Below are 24076 nucleotides of genomic sequence, written 5' to 3'. Positions count from 1 at the left end.
GTCAAGATTATATATACATGATCCATGCAGTTTTTGGCAGGGGGTGTTCCGCTCTGGCGCAGCCACGAGGATGCGGATCTGTGGGAATATAGACTATAACGTGTTTGGGTTATAGCAAAGCATTTCGCTTTCATTTGCACTCAAACACACGAAAGCCCTGAGGGAGTTTTGACATAGTCTGCGTGCACAGTTTCTCAGTCTTTTAATGTATGAATAGCTGCTCCTCTAATTAAAGACTTGAAATATAACAAGTGTCTGAGTGTTGTTATCACAGTCTAGTGGAAAAACATAAACATGCTCATCTTTTTTCATATCTCGTTTATTTTCTGCAGCATGTCTGTTCCGGTACAACTGGCTATCCTTTGTCTACCTCATCTATCTTTTACTCATCCCGCTGTTTGCCGAGCCAACGAAGACAACGATGCGAGGTGAGTCTGTAATAATGCCATCTTCAGACGGTTCTGTAGTCTAAATTCTGCCTACAGCGAATAGTTCCCATGTAATGACTTGCATTCCATCATTTTATGAGCTGCAGGATGTTAAAGGTGTTGTGGGTAATTTTTGCGCCACTGGCGGCACCAGATGCGATTGCAGAAGTATTATCAAGCAGGTTTGTCCAACAGTTTTACCACCTCTTTCCACTCTCGTCTTCGATCGTTTGGACAAATAGATAATCTAAACTTATTGGTCATTGTTTGAGTTAGTGCATAGTTTTAACCGTGCAAGAAAGTTTTGAAATAATGAACCATCTCTAAACATTTGTAACATTAGGGAAAAAAACACGAGTACATACCAAAGTATATATCAAACTGACGTTTATCGTCATTGCTCTAACAGAAGATTCTCAGGGAATCTGAGTAGATCACAGTAAATACTTGCAGTAACAACTTAAGACTGTGTGTCAAGGGTTATACATGGCGTGTTTAAAAAGGAAGCGATTGTGTTTTACTCGGTCATGACATCTGCGTGTCATTCTGACATTCTGCGATTCTTCACAAACAAATCCTCCCTCTCAAAAATAGCCAAGATTTTATGATCAGCTTTCTGTGTCGAGTCCATTGTGCACACGTCACTAACATATCCTGTTATGAAGCATCTGTGGTGCTCTGAAAGAAAAACCTATAATCATAAATCATTCGAAATCATTCTAAAGGTGTTTTTCTCCATGTTTATGTTAAATAGTGTTTCAATGTATCAGGCAAAGGCCTAAGTATTGGGTATTCTGAAATTTGGTGTAGTTTCTCGGCTACTGGCAGTATCAGCTTGACTGAGGGGTTCACGGGGGTGTAGTGAGTGGGAGAGGGTGGAATGCGGTCTCCTCTATTTTCCCAGCATTCCTCAATGTGTCATCAGTTCACAAGTTCAACTATTACCTCATCACATTCACAGTATTAGCTACTAACTCGACAAGCAGACCGTGAACTGTCAGGCAAACAAGAGGTGCATTTTGCACATAATTTTACATTTCTTTATTGTCGTCTGAATGGAAATATTTACATTTATTAATTTAGAAGACACTTTTATGCAAAGTGAGCGTTTCACAGTTTGTGTAAGGAGCTTACAGTAAGTGTAGTCCACAAGGCTATTTGTGTACATGTGAGATATCTTTATAATATTTAGATTGAATGGCAGCTTAAAGGACTATCCCTTTAACAATGTTCTTCAAAATATATTTTGTGTTCCGTGAAAGAAAGTCATACAGGTTTAAAATGACAAGAGGGTGAGTAAATAATGAGAGAATTTTTGTTTTTTTCTGTGAACTATCACTTTAAGGATTTGATGAAGCCTGTGGCATTTTTCTTCTGAGAAATGTACATACTCATGACTTTTAGAAGAGATCCCAAATGTGCTCGGATTTGCCAAAAAACATTTTTGTAGAAGGAACATCAGAGACTGAAAATTTGATACTTAAAAATAACACAGCTCCATTAAAGACCACATTAAATAAAATAGGAGTTTTCTGGCTTTCAGTCAACGTCTATTAGCTTACATACGTGTTTGGCAGACGCTTTTACCCAAAGTAGCTTACAGTGCATTCAGACGAAAATGTTTATCAGTACTTGTGTATTCCAACACAATCACCAGGGAATTTGTAACTATTTTACGGGGTTGTTCATCTGTATGAATTCGTACGATCTTATTTGTATGTTTAAGTGTGATTTTCTTTGCGCCAGTGACTGTTGGGTTAAGGGGCGGGGATAGGGGAGGGGATTTAGTATTGTTTTATTTCCCTTTTTTTGTAAATAGAAAATTTGATTTTTTTACGATTTACATGAACTAGCCAGGTGAGATCAGGTGGTGTATTCAAATCATGACCTATGCACTTGAACTATTTGACTGCTAAAGTTCATTCCTAAAACTTTTATTATACTCCTTACTATTCTCCAATTACACCTTTGAAATGAATTTTTCTTCTAGAAAATCTTCCTGCATTTATAGGCTTATCTGTTTGGATGAGACTACCACCTCCCTTATTCCATAGAAGACAAAAAGAAATCATCTTCTTTCTTATTGAAAGAGCTGCAGTCTTTACAATCATAAAATTATTAAATGCCAGAGAGTTCAGACTAATCCCAGCAGTAGTCTCAATGAGACCGTAGATGACAATTTAAGGTTTACCCTCAGTATTCCAAACAATAAATACATGTAAACATAAAAAATTTGCTCTCACAAAACCCTTCTTTTGGCTGAATCCTCATGAAGCATCTCATCTTGAGTGAGTTGTCCACCTTCTGTAAATCATGCGATGAGATCATGTCTGGTTTGACTGCTTTAACCTACATAAATGAGCCCATAACAATAACTTACGGCCGTTGATAATACTATGGTATTATTTATTTACAATACAGATGTTTTTCAACATTAACACTCAAAGCTGTCATCAAAAGAGATACATTGTCCTTACAAACTCAGCTCATTTATCATCTGTTTTTTTATTTGTGTGATGTTTGTAGTGAGCTGATATGCACGCTGGAGTGTTTCTAGACATCCGTTGACACCCGTGTTTGAGGCTTGCACGGGCTCGTCTTCTACAGTATGTCTGTCTTTGTCAGGAGATTCCAGCCTTGGGCAATGAAGTTTAACAGCTGTAATTGAGTTGATATGGTCTCTTCCCTTCACTCTGAACCTGAGGGCAATCTGACCCATGTGATATTAACAGACTCTTTTATTGCTTTATTAGTGGTCCTTGCTTGGGCAAGTATCACTATTGTTAGTGTTCATACTTGGTTTTCTTCCACCCAAAAAGTTGTAAGATTTCACCTTGTTGCATGTGGAGCTCATTTAAATAGAGCTGTGTACTTGGAAGTGTGGATTTATCACACACAGAGCTTTGTGACTGCATAGACAGTCTACCAGCTGGTAGATGAGGGTCAGGAGTTCATTCTGTTGCTGACTGTCCACGGCTGGACGGATGAAGACACTTCCCTTTCCACAACTGTTCTCTCGAACCATCACCTAATTTACTACAATGCACATCTCTGACCTGTGACATCATAGTGATACTCTTTTAAAAATAACATGTTGTGTTTTGTCCCAGAACACAACTCTTTTGGTTGAATATGCTCAGATGGGAGCACTGTCAACCCAGAAAATGTACTATTTTTAATATCATTATAAATGTACATCAATGCGTAAGTTTAAAGGGGATAGAATTCTGGCAGGTGGGTAAAACAGATCCTGCCCCAAATATTACCCTCCTTGAAATATTATCCTGTCATGTGTCACATATAGTGTGTGTGGCCTTGAAATATTAGCATATCTATGTAAATATGATGATATTCTTCATGAAGCATACAGTGTTGCTTGAGTGCATGCGTCCAACTAATTATTTTTGACTAGATTTGCATCCATTCATACATTTAAGAGAGTAGAATCCTGGCAGTTGGGCAAAACAGATTCTGCCCCAATATTACCCCCTTGAAATGTTACCTTTCATGTGTAATATTTAATGTGTGCCCTTGAAATTTTAGACTGTCCATGCCATTATGAGGAACTGCTCCATGAGACATACAGTTTTGCATGAGTGCCTGCATCAAACTTAATCGTATTTTATTATAAGTGCATCCATGCATACGTTTGAAGGGTGTAAAATCCAAAACAGATCCTGCCCCAATATTACCCCCTTGAAATATGTGTTTATGTAAGCTCAGTTGATAAAGCATTGCTCTAGCAACGCAAAAGTAACGAAAACTCACATGCTAGTAAAAGACGTGTATGAACTAAATTCACTCCGAATGGAGCTTTGGATAAATGTGTCTGCCAAATGTATAAATGTAAAACGTTTTTGTATTTAACACAAAATCTAAACAAAATTACTCATAAGGTGTTGAAAAAAGCACATAATTATTTTAAATTCCATAACATAAAAATGTGTTATTTAACACATCCTTTTTTATCAGGGTACTTGATCAATACATTTTTTAACAAATAAAAAATTACAATAGCAGTTTTAATGAAATACAAACATGAGTTTAACAAGTTTTTTTGACAAAATCATTTAAAAAAACACATTTTGTTGTGCATAGTGGCTAAGGCTGAAAATATTCTATGTGTCAAAAATGTTCACCATCTGAATGTCTACAAGTTTATAATCTGAAATATAGCCGCATGCAATTTCACATCTTGCAACCCTATTGTTTTACTGGTCCAGGTTATTTGCAAGATACCTTAAACCTGAATGGTGTGAAGTCTAGATTGATGCTGGTATGTGGAACTAAAGAGCTCTTGTCTGTGTTCAACTTGCAGTCTTGCAGTTCAACTGTTTGTTTTGTTTAGACCCTCCACATGAGGAGTGAGTCAGACCCTGCAAATGTACCTCAGCTGGGCCTGCGTCATCCCAGCCAGATGTTGCCTATTAATTACAGTGCCTTTACCTCTTCATAGCCACGATTGTTTAAAGGTGATGATGTGAAATTGGGTAGATCTCAGCTGACGATTACCAAGGGAAAAATGAAGCCCAAGCTGGATTTTAAAATAACTGACAGCTTCTTTACCGAACCTCAGACATTTTATTACATCTCACAAATAATCTCCTGCTCTTGCAGTACAAAGCATAATCAGGTCTCGGAAAGTGTGTCATAAAGCAATCGTAATATTTAGAAAGACAGGAGAAATGATGAAGACTGTCAAGCTTGCCTTGACGGACACATTTTTAAGGAATGAGAAACTTGCGATCCTGCAGATCCCAAGAAAAGAGAAATATTACGTAGTGCAGGACAAAGTACAAACAGACAATCTGTTCTCTGGAGGGGATGCAGGAGGCAGGATGGTTTCCTGAGGAAACAGAACTGAATGGAGAGGTCGCCACAGAGGGACCCCGACCCGTAAGGCCCCTCCGAAGTGCTGCCTTACCTCGCTTCCTCAGGAAGTTGTGTGGCCCATGATTCACAGTTCCTTAGTCGTCTTCAATTATTTATTTATTTATTTTTGGAAATATAATAGAAATAAATACAAGAGAAATGTAGCTCTTGGAATGAAGTGAGATTGGAGTATACTGACATGCAGGATATTTTTAACATACATGTATGGATTAGATTTATCAGCAGGCTATCGGAAAAGCTCAGTTTTATATTATTCAAAGTTTGAAAATATTTATTCGCCATAATGTCATTCCAAACCTGTATGACTTTCTTTATTTTGCAGGACACAAAAGAAGATATTTTGAAGAATGTTGGTAACCAAACAACACTGACCCCCATTGACCTCCATTGTATAAACACAAAACCTTTTAGACATTTCTCAAAATATCTTCTTTCGTATTCCACATCAAACGCATGTTTTGAACAACATGAGAATTAATAAATGATGACAGAATAATTATTTTTAGGTGAACTATTCCTTTAAGACTCTGCCAACTGTCAATATCCTCATGCTCCATGATTCAATTAAAAACACATTTTTGCATTATTCACAAACAGTGTAATAAATGATGTATCAATAGATTATAAGGGGACACAAACAATGGAGAATGACCTGCTGCAACTTTAAATGTTTCAGAAAAAGCTGTATAGTGGATGTCTGAATAATCATAAAATAATATGACGTGAATGAACACAACAGAAAGAACAGCTGTTTTTTATGTTCTGTGGATAGTATATCACGCAGTGATTTTGGATTACCTGCTGTCCGGTATATTACTAGTCTGTTTTCATGTTAGTCCTACAATTTTGCAAACTGTCCACCTGCAGCCAAAAAGTTTGCTGGAATCCATTATTGTTAAGAAGTGCTTGATAAGTTCATGGCATCAGACCGGAGCATAAATTACTTTCAAGCACTGGCAGTGTAATATATCTAGCATGATTCAAGAGAGAAATATTCATACAACAGACATGCACTTCCCACAAAACATGGACCACAGAAAACAGTATTCTATCTATTGTGGATGCATTGTATTTATTTACATTTATGCATTTGGCAGACGCTTTTATCCAAAGCGACTAACATTGCATTATCCTATACATTTATCTCTAAGTATGTGCAATCCCCTGGGATTGAACCCATTATCTTGTGTTGTTAACGCAATGCTCTTACCACTGATATAAAGGTAATTGATTTTATGTCACATGCAACTTAAATTTGATAAATGAATACATTTATATTCCATCAGTTTGTTAAGCAGTATCTATTATGATGTCCTCAAATGTAGGTTATGATTTGAATGTGTGTGCCAGCAAGAGTAGGTCAGACCAGAGTGTTGTGCATTTTTATAAATGAATCACAGGCTGTGATGATTCAGTGTCCTGACATGTAAATTTGGAAACCAGATGCTGAGATAAACTGATTGATGTTTTCCGAAGCATCTATTTAAACATGTTGATTTGAAATGACATGTGTTACATGTTTTAAAAATGTTTGTACTTATCTTGAATTGTTGGCCAGGATATTATTTCTCTTTTTACAAAATAATACCAAAGTATGATGTTTGCTTTACAAAGATCTGATAAGCATGATTCTTTTCAAAACATAATTTTCTAGAGGATCTATTGACAGAAATGCATCATAATATACATAACAATGTCTTCAGATGTCTATGAAGACCAAACATAATGGACCGCTAATTTTTTATTATCTTAGAATGAGCTATTTCTATCTACATACACGGCGGGTCCGTTTACATGGAATTGTTGTTTCTACAGTAGCCCTAAACGGACAAACTGCTCTACAGACCGCGTTTCGTAAATACATTACCTAGTTTGACAAAGAAGCGAAAACATGACGACCTCTTAGTTCTTTTCATCCACCGTAGTGCTTCGGAATGGAGGGGTGGATAAATCCATTGGTTGCAATTAGCAACCTCACCACTAGATGTCACTACATTTCATAAACTGGACCTTTTAACTCAATCTCTTCAGTTTTGGTGCGTATTTTGCATTTTTATCTAAATTTAAAAGATATTCCTACCCACATACATAAGAGTAAATGAAAAAAATTGTCTCAATTTACAGTTAACCCTCTAAAGGTCAACAATTTGACAATTATTCTATGCGATGTAACTCTAAAGTGGCTAGTGATATTCTTGAGGTCTTTCATTTGATAAATGACTCATCTGTGCTTTGTGATTATCGGTATGATTCAGACCTTGTTTTGTTCTTTTATGAAAAAAACAACTGCAAAATTGATAGGCCTGGTAAATCTGAGGGTTCTAAGCTTTCAAAAGATCCCATAAATATAGAGTTTTGTGCTCCACAACTTAAAGATTCGATGATGCGATACTAGACAGACCCGGGGGTCCACGGGGGGTGTCATATAGATTAAGAGCAATAGTTTACCCCAACATGAAGAAAACAAACAATAACACTCCCTCATCTAATCCCTGGTGTATATGCCTACTGTATGTCTTTGTTTCTAATGCGGAACACAATCAGAGCTACATCGAATAATAACTAGCTCTTGGCTTTGTAATGCATTTGAATGGGATTCAGTGCTTTGAAGCTCCAAAAACCAGATACATCCTTTATAAAAGTAATCCAAATGACTCAGTGGGTTAATAGGTCTTCTGAAGTAAAACAATGGAATTGTGAGAAAATATAAAAATCTTCAACAATGCCTAATAACAGTCTTCCAAGAGTCGTTGTGGCGTTAACATGACCTCTGACCTCGACAAAAATTCATCTGACAAAATTTTCATTTTGGGACAACCTCCTCCTGTAAGGCTCAGGCATGTGTATTTTCTCCCTATCTTAAAGTAGTTACAGTCTAAGAATGAATTGATTCAAATCAACTATGTCAATTACGAGGGTAGAGACGTTCCCGCAGGATTCACATTTTTATAGCTGATTGACTTTGGCTCCATCCTGCTCAATGCTTTCAGTGCTGAATATCAGATGAAATTTTCCATCTGTACGTATCTCTAAAAGCTTAAGGCCATGTAATAGCATCACCAAACGACTGATCGAGATGTCACCAGTGCTGGTACATTGTCTGTAAGCTGTGTTTAACTGATCTATCGTGATATTGACTAATAGTTCCTTCGTAACAGTTTCTGAACCTAAGTCAAATTTATAAAAAGAAGCCACTTCCAATAACAACGTCTCTGGTCCGATGGAACCGCGGGGCTTTTGCAAACCATCTCCACCTTTCAATTTGGAAAACAAGCAGACGAAACTCCAGAAATCAGGACAGCAGCGGGAGGGATTTGGGTTTAGGAGCGGTTTGAGTTGAACCTGTATTATCATCTGAGCTGCTCCTCAAGAAGATGCGCCTCACGTTTTCACCCCATTACTTACCGCATTCAAACAGTGAGACCCATTCAGACAGTCTGAAAGGGATGAAGTGGCTCACGGGGGAAAAGAATAATGAGAAACGGACGCCTAAATCCACGCGCTGACGTGACCGCGCCAACAGTACGGCCCTTATTTCTCCGCCACTAAATAACAAACACATCTGGTCCATATTTGCGCTTCCTGTGCCAGTATCGACTTTCTACCGTGGAGGCGCTTATCCTTGGTTCTGCTCTAAAATACAAAAATCTGCTACACCTCATAATGGCTTCAATATATGGTGCGAGTAATCCATGGTCTCCATTTGTTAAAAGTCATCATTAGCACGTATTTCATCAACGGCATAATTGCGTAATAGATATTTTTATCACTCTTAAAAACTTGGAACCAGACGTATAATTCGATTTTCTTTTAAATAAAATGTCTTCTTATCAGGTTAGATGTACACACAGTAAAAGTAATGTAGCATGACCAGACCTGTAAAATATTACAGTAACAGTAAACGATTGTAATAAAATTAAAATTTTGGCAGATTGTTTTGGCAATAGCAGTTGTTTAGCGTTTACGTAACTCAGGTGGTTTAGATTGATTATCAGTAGCTGTCTATTAGTGTGCCAGTAGTGTAAATGTTTTAAAAGTCATTCTTTTTGACAGTGCTTTACATTGGCATGTTTAAACTTGCATCCTAAACATACAAACTGGTCTGTTTCTAGCCACTGAAATGCCTACAAAGACCATTTCCAGTGTTTAGGTCAAATGGTAACTTTTGTGTAATTTTGTGAACTACTAACACTATTACTACAACATTTCAATTGAAAATATTGTTTCGATTTGCATTTATTTGCAGAAATGAAAACTGAGAATCAGGTGAAAATAATACTGCAAAGAAAACTAAGTAATACAACAGTAATATGTATTTATGAAAAAAAGTTTTTTTGTGATAACCTGGATTATCAGCAGTTTTCATGTGTCTTGTCTGATCATTTTGAAATTCAATAGTCACTGGAATGAAATGACCACAATACATCTAGAAATACAGATTAAACGGAAATTTGAAATGTTCTCTTATTTTTTAGCTTTATATTAATGCTAAAATGGCTTAATATCACAGCATATAAGTCTTTCTGTCTGTAAGTATATTTGCATGTTCGGTTCACTTCAAGAATCTCCTTGAATTTTAGCTCTGTGCATATGATAAGTGAGATTATTTATGATTCCTCTGTCTTTAAAGTCATTGTGAGCGTGTTTTGTGTGACAGCATGTTAACCTTAAGTGCATAAGCGTGTCAGATGAATGGAAGTGTTGGCTCTGAGTGTTTAGAGGTCTGTACGTCTGCACTGTGTCTGTAGGATGACAGCTCTTTGTATCCTGTTCTACTTGAACCCACACTGTCAAATCCTCATGAATACCCTCATTTTTCTTTTGTCAATTTTCACCAATTACAGTATGCTGTGTCTGCTGTTTTTGCTCTGTTGCAATGGAGGGTCATATTGTAATTGATAGTTCATCACAAAATAAACACAGATATATTCTGATGTTAAAATGATCCGCTCTTATTGCCTCTGATAATTTGAATATGACAATAAAATGTGCACTTGTGAATTAAATAGATCTTTGTTTATTGGGAAGAGACATGTGTGTGACAGGGACTTTCAGACATGCTAATGTTCTGTATGTTCAAAAGGTTTTAGACCCTGTTTTTACCTCTCATTTTCACGACGTGGAAACTATTTTTCTTCCAACGTTTGCAAAAATTGACCCGACCTGTACAACATTAAAATAAAATTTGCATTTGCTTCTGTTGGCTGACATATTTGTAAACCCCTCACCAGTTTTAATGGTCACAGCACGTTCCATTTACACTATACTGTGGATTTTTTAAAATCCAATTTCTTGTGAAGCCTCAAACTTTCCTTAATTTCTGATCACGTCAATTAAATGAATCATTTGTTGATTTGCAAATAATGTCTTTTTTAACTTGGATTATATGGACCATGGATGTTCTCTACCATCCTCTTTCAGGATGCGCTCTTCCCAGCTTCACGTTGCATCAAGATGCTGTTCCACCTCCAACTTCTTCCCCTTGAAAACTGATTTTTTTTATATGGCATTAGAAACAAATCAAAAAGTCTTTCTACCCCTTTATGGCCTATAACTCGCATTACTCACAGCGCCATTTCATGTGGACTTTTCAGAATATGGTCGTGAACTCACACTGGGCCCAGTGATCCTAAATGATGTACGGCCTAAACGCAAGCCAAAAATATCACCAGTTAATGAATGCCCTGAGAGAGAGACGGACAGACCTGTTCTAAGAGGGTGAATTTCTGCTAATAACAGTCGATTAGAGCAGCTATTTCCCATTAGAAGCAAAGCGAGGGATTCAACTGAAAGAACTTCACCCTGAGATGTATAAAATGCTTAAATTTTCTCACTGCTATACTGAAAAGTGTAAGAATCAGGATTATTACAATCATTGAGATTTCATTGCAAAAACACTTTTTTACCCACTTTTTACTATATCCAGAAATGACTATGCGTTCACAAATTTCCACTGCATTAAATGATTACAGTGATGATGTATCTACTGTTGTAGACTATATCAAATGCTAAAATATTCCCAAATATATTTTTGCTTTTATTGTGTGATTTTAAAAGCATCTCTTCTTTTGCAGGCCACACAGGGCGCTTGCTAAAATCCCTGTGTTTCACCAGTATGACCTTTCTATTGCTGCATATCGTCTATCAAATCACAATCAACAGTCTGTTAGCAGGAGACAACATTGAGCCCGACTTTAACTGTGAGTAAAAACTACTTTTATTTCTATTATTAAAAAATTTACATTAAATGTATAACTTACTGTCTGTCAACCATTTTCTTAGTTTTGTTATTATATTTTTCCTTTTGGAAGAAACATTTGGTATTTATCAGAGCAATCTATAACTTTCTTTGGTTAAAATATACAGCAAACAGTTATTGAGCAAGTACATAACAATGAAAACTGGCTCCTTATCTCACCTCTCTAAGTGTCATTAACACATGCATTCTTACCTGCACCCACGATTTGCAAATGTAAGCATAATGATTTCTAAGTTGAGCTGTTGTGTACGATTTTGCGAGTGATGTCAAAATGACGTTAAATAAAACTTAATTAGAAAATTCTTAAGTATTTAATTAAGTATTTAGAATGCTGAAAGAACAATTCCTCTGAGCGGTCCTTTTCTTTCTACACAAACATTACATTAGAGTCGGCCAAAAAAAGTCTAATAAAATAATTGCACAAACAAAAGAAAGGCTTGGAGCATTTAAGGGTGGAATGTCATCTTGGAGTGTAATTGGTATACAGTGTTTGTGTCCAACAAAAGAAAATAAAGAACTCTTTGTCGACACTTTTTTTTTGCTCACCAATGTCTTCACAATCAAATTATAACAAATAAACATTCCTCGTTGCTTCATGCCCCCACTGTGTTGGAAAGGTAGTTTAGAGAGTAGAAACCAGGATGTGGAGACATTTTATTGGCTCACGTACAAAAGTTCACGCACTGTCATTGAGCTTTCAACATGCCAGTTGTTTGGCCTGTCATCAGCCATATTCTGCCATATTTGTTGTATATATTTGTTTTATTGTTTTATCTCAAGCGGTGGTGTTTATGAATAGAGAAAAAGTAACTGAATCAACTGAATCATGCTCAAGTGTTCATTTAAAACAAATTCACCAAACTGAAAATCTTCACACATTTCCAACAATCAACCCATTTGTATTTGTAAAAATGGCCAAATATTTGTACCAAACCAAATGCTACCAAGAATCAAACCATCAGAAACAAACCTGAGGTTAGCAACACTGCTATGAAATAAAAAGTTGTAATCTCCGGTTGACCCTCCCCAGCAATGTAAAATGCCAATAACGCATCCCATATAAGTTGTAGATGAGGAAAATAAATAAATATTATTTGATAATCTGAATTTATTAGCCATTTGAAAATGCCCTACTGAAACCCACAAAAACTGTGTCCGTACAAGTGTTTAAACCTTGCATGACAGTAGGCCTAAATGTACATTTCTAAGTCTTCTTTTGAATAAATCCTGACGTGAGCACAGGAAATAGCGTACAAAGCCGCCTAAGCCCATTCTGTGCATTTTGAGGCTGCTGAGCTGGACAAAGGTGACCCGAGGTCAATACACACGCCTGGATCATGTTACCCTCGACACAAAGCTCAAACAGAACCCCAGACCGTAACTGGGCCTCGGCCCAACCAGGCCTGCACACAACTGGCACGCAGCGCTAGTCACTTTCTCCAAGCGTATAAGCCACAACATCTGCATTCAAGATGGAGATAAACTTATTATGAATAGCGAAGGGCCCATGACAGAACCAAACTCAAACATGAGATTTGGACTAGTGGTTCTTTTGCGAATCAAAACATGTGATTGAAAGTTTCTTTATGTTTGTGTCGTCAGTAAAAATTGGTTTATTCACTGGGGTAAACGCACATTAAATGTTGTAACTTAACTATTGGTTCTTAAGCATTAAATTGTCAGGTTTGATTAAAACAGAGCAAGATCATATAAATACATTAAAATGAAACAACAAACCACAAAAGAATGTATATTTAGTACAGTAAGTGAGTAAGTGATCTTGAGCACATAAAAGAATAAAAACACTCATGGTTAATGAACAGTAAAAAGTGAAGCGTACGATTTCTGCACCACTACATTTGTTTTTAAAATATAATTTATCATACCTAACAAAAACCTTTATTTTATCTCGCCCCGTCTTTTTAAAGGATTTAGGGTAAGAGGAATTTAATGGCTTTTTTTTTGTCTGGGTGAGCACATTTTAATGGAAACGCTTTCGGGCTTACAAGTGCCAAAAACAACAGTTGCCATATGAAACGGCTCTGACCCAAAGGTAGAGATAGTGCCTTTGAGACGTTTAACAACTTTGTATTCGCCAGAACACGGGTCCATGCGACCAAATACTTATGCCATGTATAATGCAAACCTTTTGTTGGCTCTTTTGTATGAACCTTATGAAAGTATATCATTACCCAATAATTAGAAATGAAATAACTCCTGGCTAAAAGGATTTATATCTGACGCAATGAACTACAAAGCGAATAATGACTAAGCTCAGAAGAAATGAAAACCAATCTTGGGTTCTTATGGAGAAACGTGGTGTCAAGTTGAATTTGGTATGCAGTACATGTGTAAATGACATGTTTGGCAGAACCCTAAAGGTGGCAGAGAGTTTCAGGCCATAAGAAGACGCAGGAATCCAGCAGTATGAATAGAGCTGATGCAGGAAACATGGATTTGACCATTTCATATGGTTCATTTACCTCATCTCAATTTACTGGTGCAATACATGTGATTTAATTCAGTTCACACATTCATTTGCATAGCGCTTTCACAATGCATATCACCTCAAAACAGCTTTACAGAAATTGATGTTTGAATGTTACCAAACGATCCTGAATAATCATTTAATGACATGATATCAGAAAGCATGAAAGGGTAGAATAAAAATGATTTAAAATGTAAACATTATTATTTAATTTCAGTCAAAATTAATTAGGGATTTAACAATATTGTAATCTGTTGTAAACATAGTAATCACGTTACCAATGACAAACAAATCTTCACTTTCTGCTTAATCACGCGTGCGGTTTGCTTTGCGTGTCAGAATGTTCGAACCCCAGAGCTTTTTTTAAAAAGTCTTTTGTCTTATCATATTTAGTCCTACATACTACAATATATAGATAGTATTGTGTGTATATACGTGTAAACATCATTCTGTACAACATACAGCATCGAATCATATGAATATTAACTCATACTGGAATTTAATATGAAAGGGTAAATTAATTTACTATACTGACCATTCACACACGTGGTACAATTAGCCTTATTTGTGCACAAACCATTAGATTCATCTGAATTTCATCTGCTGGTTGCTTAATTCGACAGAGTTTCTTCCAGAAACCACTACTGTATGTTTTATTAACCAACAGATGGCGCTGTTTTGGAAACCCTCAAATCGTTTCTTAAAACAGTTGGGGTAAGTCTTGGTGCTGCATTGGGCTTCAATTTTCCTACAAAACAGGTAAATAAGTCCAAAAACATGTAAATTTAGCGATGGACAAAAATAGATTCACAAACTGGATGAAAAAAAACCAAGCATTTCAACGCAGGAAGGCATCAAGGTGAATCCAATGTCCAACAGTGCCATGCGTGTGCAATAAAGGTGATTGGTTGAGCAGAATAGAGCTCAAAAAAATAAAATGGCGGCGAGAAGCTTGTTGGGGCACAGTTTTGTATAAATGTAAGTCTAATCTTCAATACGCCCTTTTCACAATGACGTAAGTTAACTTCCGCCTTTTCGCAAAGCAGTGTATCATATCATCCGTCTTGCAACAAACAAGGAGAAGAAGAACTTCCGTTTTGCCGTCGCGTTGGAATTTAACAACAGTGAAAAAAAACTGATAGAACACGTATTCAAGTACTTATGCTATTACCTTTGCTAACACAAAACAAAAAAAAGTTTTTTTTATAATCAACAGGTACTGTTCAACAAAGAATTTGCATCCTTTATGTAGCTTTGATGTTGTCGTAAGCGAAAATTTGTCTTGTAAGTATGTTGTACATCATCTAGGGGTATTTGTGGCAGCTGTGCAAGGGACTTGGTAAAGTCCATTCTGAGGCGCTAGCGGAAGTAACGCAACACTGCTTCGCAGCAGAACATAAGATGCGTGACGTCATGTGAAAAGGGTCTATTGCAATAACGATTGATTGCAGTTCTAGCGAGAAATTCTTATTGTTGTTTTTAAATTTGTGATTTGGTTATTGCAAGGACGCACTCTGTTTATAATTCAAACAGAATTTCGTAACGCTGCCTATAAAAACCTGTCCGAATCCGTTTCTTAGCGCTACCTTCATGTGCAAACGCTGCCCCCGAAGTCAATGCCTGATTGGGCACTTTTATATAAAGCCACAGGATTTTACTAAATAGTTTCATCTTTGGAGGCTGAGCTTTTTCTTATAGACCAAATGTTAAGTCGAGTTACCACTTGTGGCAACATCTATCTTTGAGAATTTTCTTTACAACCACATATAATGAGAACCAGAGACTCAATTTTCATTCCAGCATTTCTTTAGTTGCTGAATCGTTGCGTACACAGCGCCTAAGGAAGTTAAAAGACAAACAAGAAGTGCCCCCCCCATGCACACAAGCGTTTATCTGATCACTCAACGTTTAACACCTTTCCTTTATTTTTATGGTGGTCAGCCAAAGGCCTTTGAGCATTTGGTGTCCATATGGAAGCGTGCTGCATTCCCTGACCATGACCCGGACTATACCCTTAGAAATATGCATTGTTTCATAACACCTGATTTGAGATCAGCTCTTCCTCCTTTATCCTTTACTGCATTTGATTTGGAATGGGTTACAACTGATCTGAATACAGCATAAGAATCGATCTGGTCCCACCAGCCCATGGCAGAAGGGAAATGGCAGCTGCACAGGCAGATGTATAAACATCTAGTATATATTACCCACTGGATACATATCTTGGGTAATTCCTAGTAAAAAACATTTGTTTTTTAATTCGTACTTCATATGTGTTTAAATAAGCTGTTTTGCTAAAAGAAACATGACATATGTTGGGTTGTTTCAACTCATTGTTGGGTAAAATATGGATAAACATAGAGGGTTTAAATTAACCTCGAAAATGTCCATATTCTACCCGGCCATAGGTGGTTCAAAGGCGACTAATGTCTTTATTCAAGTAATAACTTATTGTGATTGAGAAGAATGTAAATTTAACATTTCTTATCACTGTTTTCTAATGTCTAGAGAGTCTCCGTATGAGTCTGTGTATACTGTAAACCTGCTGTATGCCAAAAATTATATCTTCCTCTGCATAAATCTGCGCCAGTAAAAAGGCGTCTGCTGTCGGCTCCTAATCCTCAGTGGTCCGGTGTCGACTAGGCAGAGAAACAAGAAATCTTTCTGTCGAGACAAATTTAGGGATGAAAGCACTTGATAAATGGCTCCACCAGCTCACAAAGTCAAGATTCCTGCTTTTCAAGAGCCTCCAATTGGTCAACGTGCAAAACTTCTTAAAATATTTAGGTTCCAAACTCAAGCAATGGAACTGGTTTAATTTATGAAGGTAGAAGCGTATTTCAGTCCAGCGCAGGAAATAATCATTGGAAGCTTGTCATTTTCTAACATCTAGGCTCTCTGTTTAAGGAATGGCAAGGCCGTGATAAACCATCAGTATTATGAGATCACTCAATGGCTGTGTTTGAAACTGAAGGTAGCTGCTTTACTGCCTAATCAGCCAATGACATAACAAATCATTTTTTCAGTATAACTGTACAAGTAAACTGGTTTCAGATTGCCTTTCAAAGGCTTAAAACTAGAGCTGCACCGTGTTTAGGATACATGCAAAAAAGACATAAAATGTGAGCCTGGATCACAAAACCAGTCTTAAGTAGCAGGAGAACATTTTTAGTAAAAGACAAAAATACACTGTATGGGTCAAAATTATCGATTTTATGTCAAAAATCATGAGGATATTAAGTAAAGATCATGTTCCATGAAGATATTTTCTAAATTTCCTACCTTAAATATATCAAAACTTACTTTTTGTGAGTGGATGGCCTGTCACAGTGCCCCAGATTAACAACTTCAAAGGATATTATATCAATATTTCGGTTTTTTTGCACCCTCGGATTCCAGAGTTTTAAACGGTTGTATCTCAGCCAGATATTGTCATATTCCAACAACTAATAAATCAATAGAAATCTGTTTTATTCAGCTTTCAGATTGTGTAGAAATCTCTATTTCGAAAAATTGACCCATAAGACTGGTTTTGTTGTCCAGGGTCACAAATATGCAATATGATCGTAAAGACAACATTAGTAAAAATCAATGTTACCTTTTTATATTTTTCTAAATCAAGATAATTTAACCAAGATATGTTCATTTTTTTTAATCCCTGGGAATACAATGCATCATTCTCTCTTGTCTCACCAGTTTCTCTGCTATCTGCAATGATATAAATTAAGTATAAAAATCTTTTTGCAAATGAATGCGATATGCTGGCATATGCACGTTTTTCAGATTTATCTGCAGCGATGAAAACATGCTAGTATGCGAATACATTAAGTTATGCAAAGTAAATTTCATACATTTTTGCATTACAAAATGTCATATACAAGTGGGAGAGGTGGGTGTTGGGAATTTACACTTTATTATTCTTTTATGAAGGGACTGGTAAGAAAGTCAATGTGGTTCTAAGCTTTCAAAACATAACATATATGTCTTTGTACTTATGTTTTGTGCTCCAGAACATGTAGACTTTGATGATGCAATATTGGACCCACCGGAAAGTCTGTGGGGGGCAGAATTTAAGAGGTTAAAGTATTAAAGTCTTTAGTTTATGCAAACATATGTAACATGCATACTGGCAAATGACTATTAACAATATTTCAATAACTTATCTGCTGCAATTTGCGTTCCAAATCTGTCTAAAAATGTATTAGACAGTAAGTTGTACACTTTGCAATTTCAGGTACAGCAAAACAGTTTCAGTTCAACAGATATAATACAAAAGAAAGAAATGTCAAGTGTTTCTATACAATCCTGACTGTACCACGTAAACAGCAGATACACAAGCCCACCGATTGGACTTTATATCCCACCTCCCGCTGAGCCCTCGCTGAGAAAATTAATAAACCATTGTTCCCCTCAATGGCATTTGTATGAGCAATTGCAGGTCCTGAATCAGTGCCAGCCTTCTCATCTGTCACTGTACTGTACAGCTGCCAGCAATAAGAACAAGCGCACTTCGTTCTGTGTCCACAATATTTTTGTTGTCAATAACAGTCAACTTCCTCAGGATGTGCCGCTTTCTGCTCTCTAAAAATATTCTTACACTATGTCCCATTTTTTTCTAACAAATGCAAGATGTAACTCACTGTTTCCTCAAGGTCACGTACTATTACTTCTGTGTAAACCATGAAGGAAAACAAGAAAAAGTAGTTTAGGACTTGATTTTATTAGTCAGTAGGGTGATTGGATCATTTGAAGTGGGCGATTCATTCTGGAATGGAGCCTGCTGATTGAAGGTAAAAATCGAATAGGTTGGAGAGGATGGGTTAAAAGTATCAGGGGTTGTAGACATCACACAAAGAGAGAATAGTCATGTCTGAAGTGGAGCAAGTTATTATGTGATGAAAGATGATTAATGAAACATTTTTCTTATAAATAATAATGTAAATCACTGATGCATTCTTTCTTTAATAGCCTGTCCTCCTTCACATGCTTTTGAGAAATTAATTATTCGGCTTCTTCTGTGCTTCTTTGTTTCTCCCTTTTATGGCATGAAAAGTTCTCCTCTAATAATGTTTTTAACAGTTTTAACCATGCAGTATAAATATGCATGGACAATCTTGCGGATGGCTGGGTTTCAACAATAAGAAACCACTGGATTTCTGAGACCGACTGTTTTAGAAGATCTTCAGGTGCTTTTGGTGAATATCATTTCAGAAGTTAGCTGAATGCTAATAGCCTTCCCGTGTCTCATCGAATCTGAAAATGAAATGAAATATAAAATAACAAAGTGAACATATTCATGTCTCCTACACTATGTGTGCGGAGAACATGACAAATGTTGCGTTTCCTTACAGGACATGTTTAACTTTTTCAAAAATGTCTGAAATGAATACCCATCTGTGTAAAGCGTTCGTCGTGATCTACATCTGAATGTTTTTAGTCTCCCAAAAGAGAAATATTATGAAACCAGACATTCAATTGAGCAGTCTTTGTTTAGAAGACCACCCCGCTACCTCATCCTGAATGGTTTCCTGAGCGATGGCATATATTCATTGTGAAGTCCTTGAGATATCCACCTGAGACAACAGGAGCCAGTCTGGAGAAAATAGCTAGAGGGAAACACTGGAGTTTTGTTTTGAGGGGCTTTTAAATGTGAAACGCTGAAATGTTTTATGAGCTGTGATGACTCGGCACGTCAGTAAGGGAGCCAAGATTCCAATAAATTGCATTCTCCGATCACTATCGATATCACAACTCAAATTTTTGACTTGATACAGGTTTTCCAAATGTAGCATTATATGTTAACAAGGTAACGTCCAGCGCTTTGATCATTGGATGCGTATGATCTATTTTGGAGCAACTAAAAAAAAACATCTGTCATCTATTAGGAACTGGACTTAAGCAAAAGTATTTGGACATCCAACAAGGAAAGTATGACCTCTTTTAACCACAGTTATTACTCACCTATATTATCTTAAACGGTTGACTAAGATACATTTCAGTACAAATGGCAGGTAGGACTTTTGTAACTGAACCAGGGTTTTTCCTGCATAGAAAAATAGGAGGCGGCTGTCTCCATCAAATTTAAATATACGTAAAATTTCTTAAAAGGTTTCATAAATGAATGTGCCGTACATCATTGTATAATGTTTTAAGCTGTGCAGTTGGCTCTGTGAATCAGCGTTATACTGTACACAGCGAGTTCGTCAGTATGAACGCACCTTGCGATCAGATCTACTAGTAAACAAATTACTCTTTTGAATCGATGTGTTGAAACTGACTTTTCATTCACTAGGGAATATAAAAAATCTGTGAATCATTCAAAGATGAGTAAACCACAAGAGTTAAGCAAGAGCTTGATCATAGACTTATAGACTATCAATACAATTTTGTATTCAATTCTAAAAAAATTTGCGAGCCAATAAATGGATCTCTGTATAGGGTTGGCATGTTCAAATTTTCTCTTTCCCGCCAGAAATCAAACTTTGAACCACTTGTAAGCGTGCAATTAATTACGTTTTTATTGTTTCTTATCACACAGCTCGTTGGAATGCTTGATTCTGATTGGCCAGTTGCGACATTAGCAGGTTCGTTATTCCCAGATAACAACCTCTCAAAACTAATAACACACAGTAACCCAGATTTTGATAGCAAATATCACATTATATTTACAAATGATTGAACCAAATTGCCTATTCAAGACATTTGAGCGTCGTTTCTTACCTTAAAGTAAACGGCTTTTCCTCACGTAAGGTCTGCATTCGATAAAAATGAGCTAATAAAATATTTCAAATTCGCATTTCATGTCCAGTTTTTTTCTAATGTGGCAAGTAGCCATGTACATTGTTTTCTGCGAGAACAACCCGCTGCATGTACATTATCCCTTACATAATGACCATTCATAATGAAGCGTGGAATGAGCCGTTAGTTGCAATTCGTAACTTCCCCACTAGATGACACTAAATTAAATACATTAGACATTTAAGGTGTGATGTAGCACACAGTATACTGTATCTGCATCTGAAAGTGACCTATTTGTCAGTTATGGTGACCCAAAACCAAAATGTGAGAACTGCATAGGTGCATCCATATGCAATTCGTGAACAAACACTATAATTGCAGCACCCGGGAAGCAAACAGGGGTTAGGTTGCTTGCTCAAGGGCACGTCAGTTCTACTTGCTGGCCCTGCGTATATTTTAAATAGTGGTACCAGCAACTGTTAATCAAGAATATGTATTTTAGTTAATAAAGAGAATATCAAATCATGTGATTTACATGAGTCGAGCCAAACCGTCTATGACCTTCAGTGTTTCACTTTCATGTGAGCTTGGCTTTCCATGTATTATTGCAGTGAAGGTAACAGCCAATGAACAATAAGCTATAGAAATTCAGAAGATGCCTTCAAACACCTTCTTCTGTTGGCCAACACTAATATATTACATCACGCGTGTGTTGCCTTGTCACTGGTGTCCATTATAAAAGAATAATGTCAATTCATCACTATAGCGAAAACTGAGGCGCCTAATGTATTGTTTTTGGCAAGAGCTGAAATACAAACCCAGTTGTCTGAAAATGTACTTGTCGGAAGATTTTAGTCCAAAAACAGATGCAGAATTTATTTTTATGTTTTAGACATTATAAAATGCCATGACAGAAGGTCGAGGTAATATATAAGTGGGGTTTTATCATGGCATTACAGACATGCAAATCATTTTTCTGTTCATTTCCCGGGTTGGAAAAAGGTTTTACGGGTTTGACCGCCGCTACCAATAGTAACTTACAATGTTTCAGGTACGTTTTGCCAAACCATCCACAGGCCAATTACATCATTAATATTTAGTTTAAAGCTAAGCTCAAACATAACTCAGACTCACATTGATTCAATCTTATAAGATCAACTGAACAAGGCAGTATATTGCGCTTGGCAAGGACAGAGAATTGAAATTCCCCCTTCTTGCCCTCGAAACAGTTGAGAATACCTGGAAGTGTCCCTGTAAATACAGACATCCACCAGTACAAAATCTGACTGAAGTGTAGCACTCTAGAGAAATACTCTATGAGTCACTGATCCAAATGACTGTGTTGTTTTGTTCGTGTGTTGTTTTAAATATGCGAGCAAATTATGATGTATTTATTCTGTGCCAAATGTTCTTTGTAAGGTTTATGCATCAAGCTTGAGAAATGAATTGAGTCTCATCGAGCGCATCAGACTTGCTGCCGCTCATGTGGTCCTATAGTATGTGTTATACAACATATGGTTTAAATCTACAGCATGATGTAAATGAGGTGTCTGGAACATATACGCACCAGAATTTCATGTCGTTCTGGTTCTGACGACAAGGTTAATATATTCTCTGCTCAACTCATCATTTATCTGAAAATGATAAAAAAATAGAATAAAGGCAAAAACAGTATCATATACACGTAACGTTTGTCTCAATATCGCCATCTCTGTTTGAAACCAAAATTACAGGTTATTGTTCATGCTTATCTTTATGTTTTTATGTGTTTTGGTACCTGCTCAATAACTTATTTTTGATTATTTGTAACAAAAATTATACAGATTAAAATTTACACCATCCACTGTACTTGCAAAATTATGAGAGCTACATGGTCATTATTCATATCGTATTAAGTTAAAAAACTCAGTTTACTAATCTATTAATATTTATAAAAATATGGTGCAACAATGCATATGAATTATGACACATCATTTAACAATTTTTTTACACTTTTCTCAGTGATATCTGCCAAGAAGCGAATTTTATGTCTGACAAAATGTGACATTGCAAAGATTTATCTTCATTCATCTAAGCTGTTATGTCTTCATGTTTTGTTTGTTTAGGTTCATCATGGGAGAGATCAATACGACAGTTGGGCTTCGAGAGGTGAGTTTTAAAGTAGAGATCTGGCAACAGATGTGCTATTGTATGATATTGTGTTTTTATTGGAGGCTTTGAAGTCTTGATTTTATGACCATTCTGGATGTGGGTCAGAACGACAATCTATTAGTGCCTAGAGAAAACTGAATATAGTTAATAAAATGTAACTGAATATAATGTAAACTAATTGAAACGGATCAAGGCAGGTCTGTCTGTTCCTCCTTGCATATTATGACAGAAAGATTAAAGATGAATCATTTTCATAAAATGTTTAAGGAAGAAAAATAATACACTGGTTTTGTCGTTCCAACCACTGTGGTTAATGCAGTTCATCACCTTGGTATATCAATATATCGTATATTAGTATAGTTCTAATATATGAAAAACTTAAGTGCCTGGATACTCTATATTGTATAGTTTCCCCTACAAAAAAAGTATAATTAAAAATAATTTTATTAAGTGAAGTTGAGTATGTACTTAGGTAAACTTTATGTACCGTAATATCAATGTAGCCTAATAGTAGTATAGGCTTATTTGTAAGTGTACTATTTTAATACTATTGTAAAAATAAATTGGCAAACCATTTTAGTTTGAAAGTATCCTTTTTGGAGGGTTTTCAGCATGTATAAATTGCAGTTTAATCTCACCTTTTGTAGTATTTCAAAGCTAAAACCTAGACACATTAGTTATGTGAATAGACCAATTGACTGGTTGGCACTAGACAAGGGCACCAGTCATCAGGACATAGTGGGTGGCATCATTTCTGTAAGTTCCTCTCTTCTTTTTCATCTTTATAATCATGTTTGCGCGCAAACACATTACGTGCCTTTGTAAGCTGCTTTCAGTGTTGGGCCTCCATGGCTTCTTTGAGCGCCTGGAGTCTGAGTACTGTAATGGCGGTGGTCTGGGCGACTCCTGCTGGGTGGTGGGAGTCTGGTAAGGCAGGTGACTGACGCTGATGAATGCTAATCAGACAGCAGCTACTGCGCTGGCCCAGAAAAGATGGCGTCAGTTTGCATGCACCAGACGTTGGCTGCGGTCCACCTGATGATGGACTACAAACAAACTAGTGTTTTTAGGGAAAGAGCATTTGTATAACGTCTGTCATACATGTGAGTGTTTCCTCAA

At 36.6% G+C, this 24076-nt stretch overlaps 1 protein-coding gene across 3 annotated transcripts in view; it reads left to right on the top strand.

The window, feature by feature from the left end:
* The window catches only part of LOC130413332 (piezo-type mechanosensitive ion channel component 2), a 97209-nt gene that overhangs the window by 15664 nt on the left and 57469 nt on the right, over positions 1–24076 (top strand). For all 3 annotated transcript variants that reach the window (XM_056738441.1, XM_056738442.1, XM_056738440.1), the window contains 3 exons: positions 333–428; positions 11396–11521; positions 22912–22954. In XM_056738441.1, the coding sequence (XP_056594419.1) occupies positions 333–428; positions 11396–11521; positions 22912–22954 (265 nt within the window). The remainder of the gene's footprint in view (positions 1–332; positions 429–11395; positions 11522–22911; positions 22955–24076) is intronic.

Source organism: Triplophysa dalaica, chromosome 23, assembly GCF_015846415.1.
Source record: "Triplophysa dalaica isolate WHDGS20190420 chromosome 23, ASM1584641v1, whole genome shotgun sequence".
NCBI lineage: Eukaryota > Metazoa > Chordata > Actinopteri > Cypriniformes > Nemacheilidae > Triplophysa > Triplophysa dalaica.
Note: the sequence above shows the minus strand (reverse complement) of the source record. Positions and strands in the feature narration are given on the sequence as shown.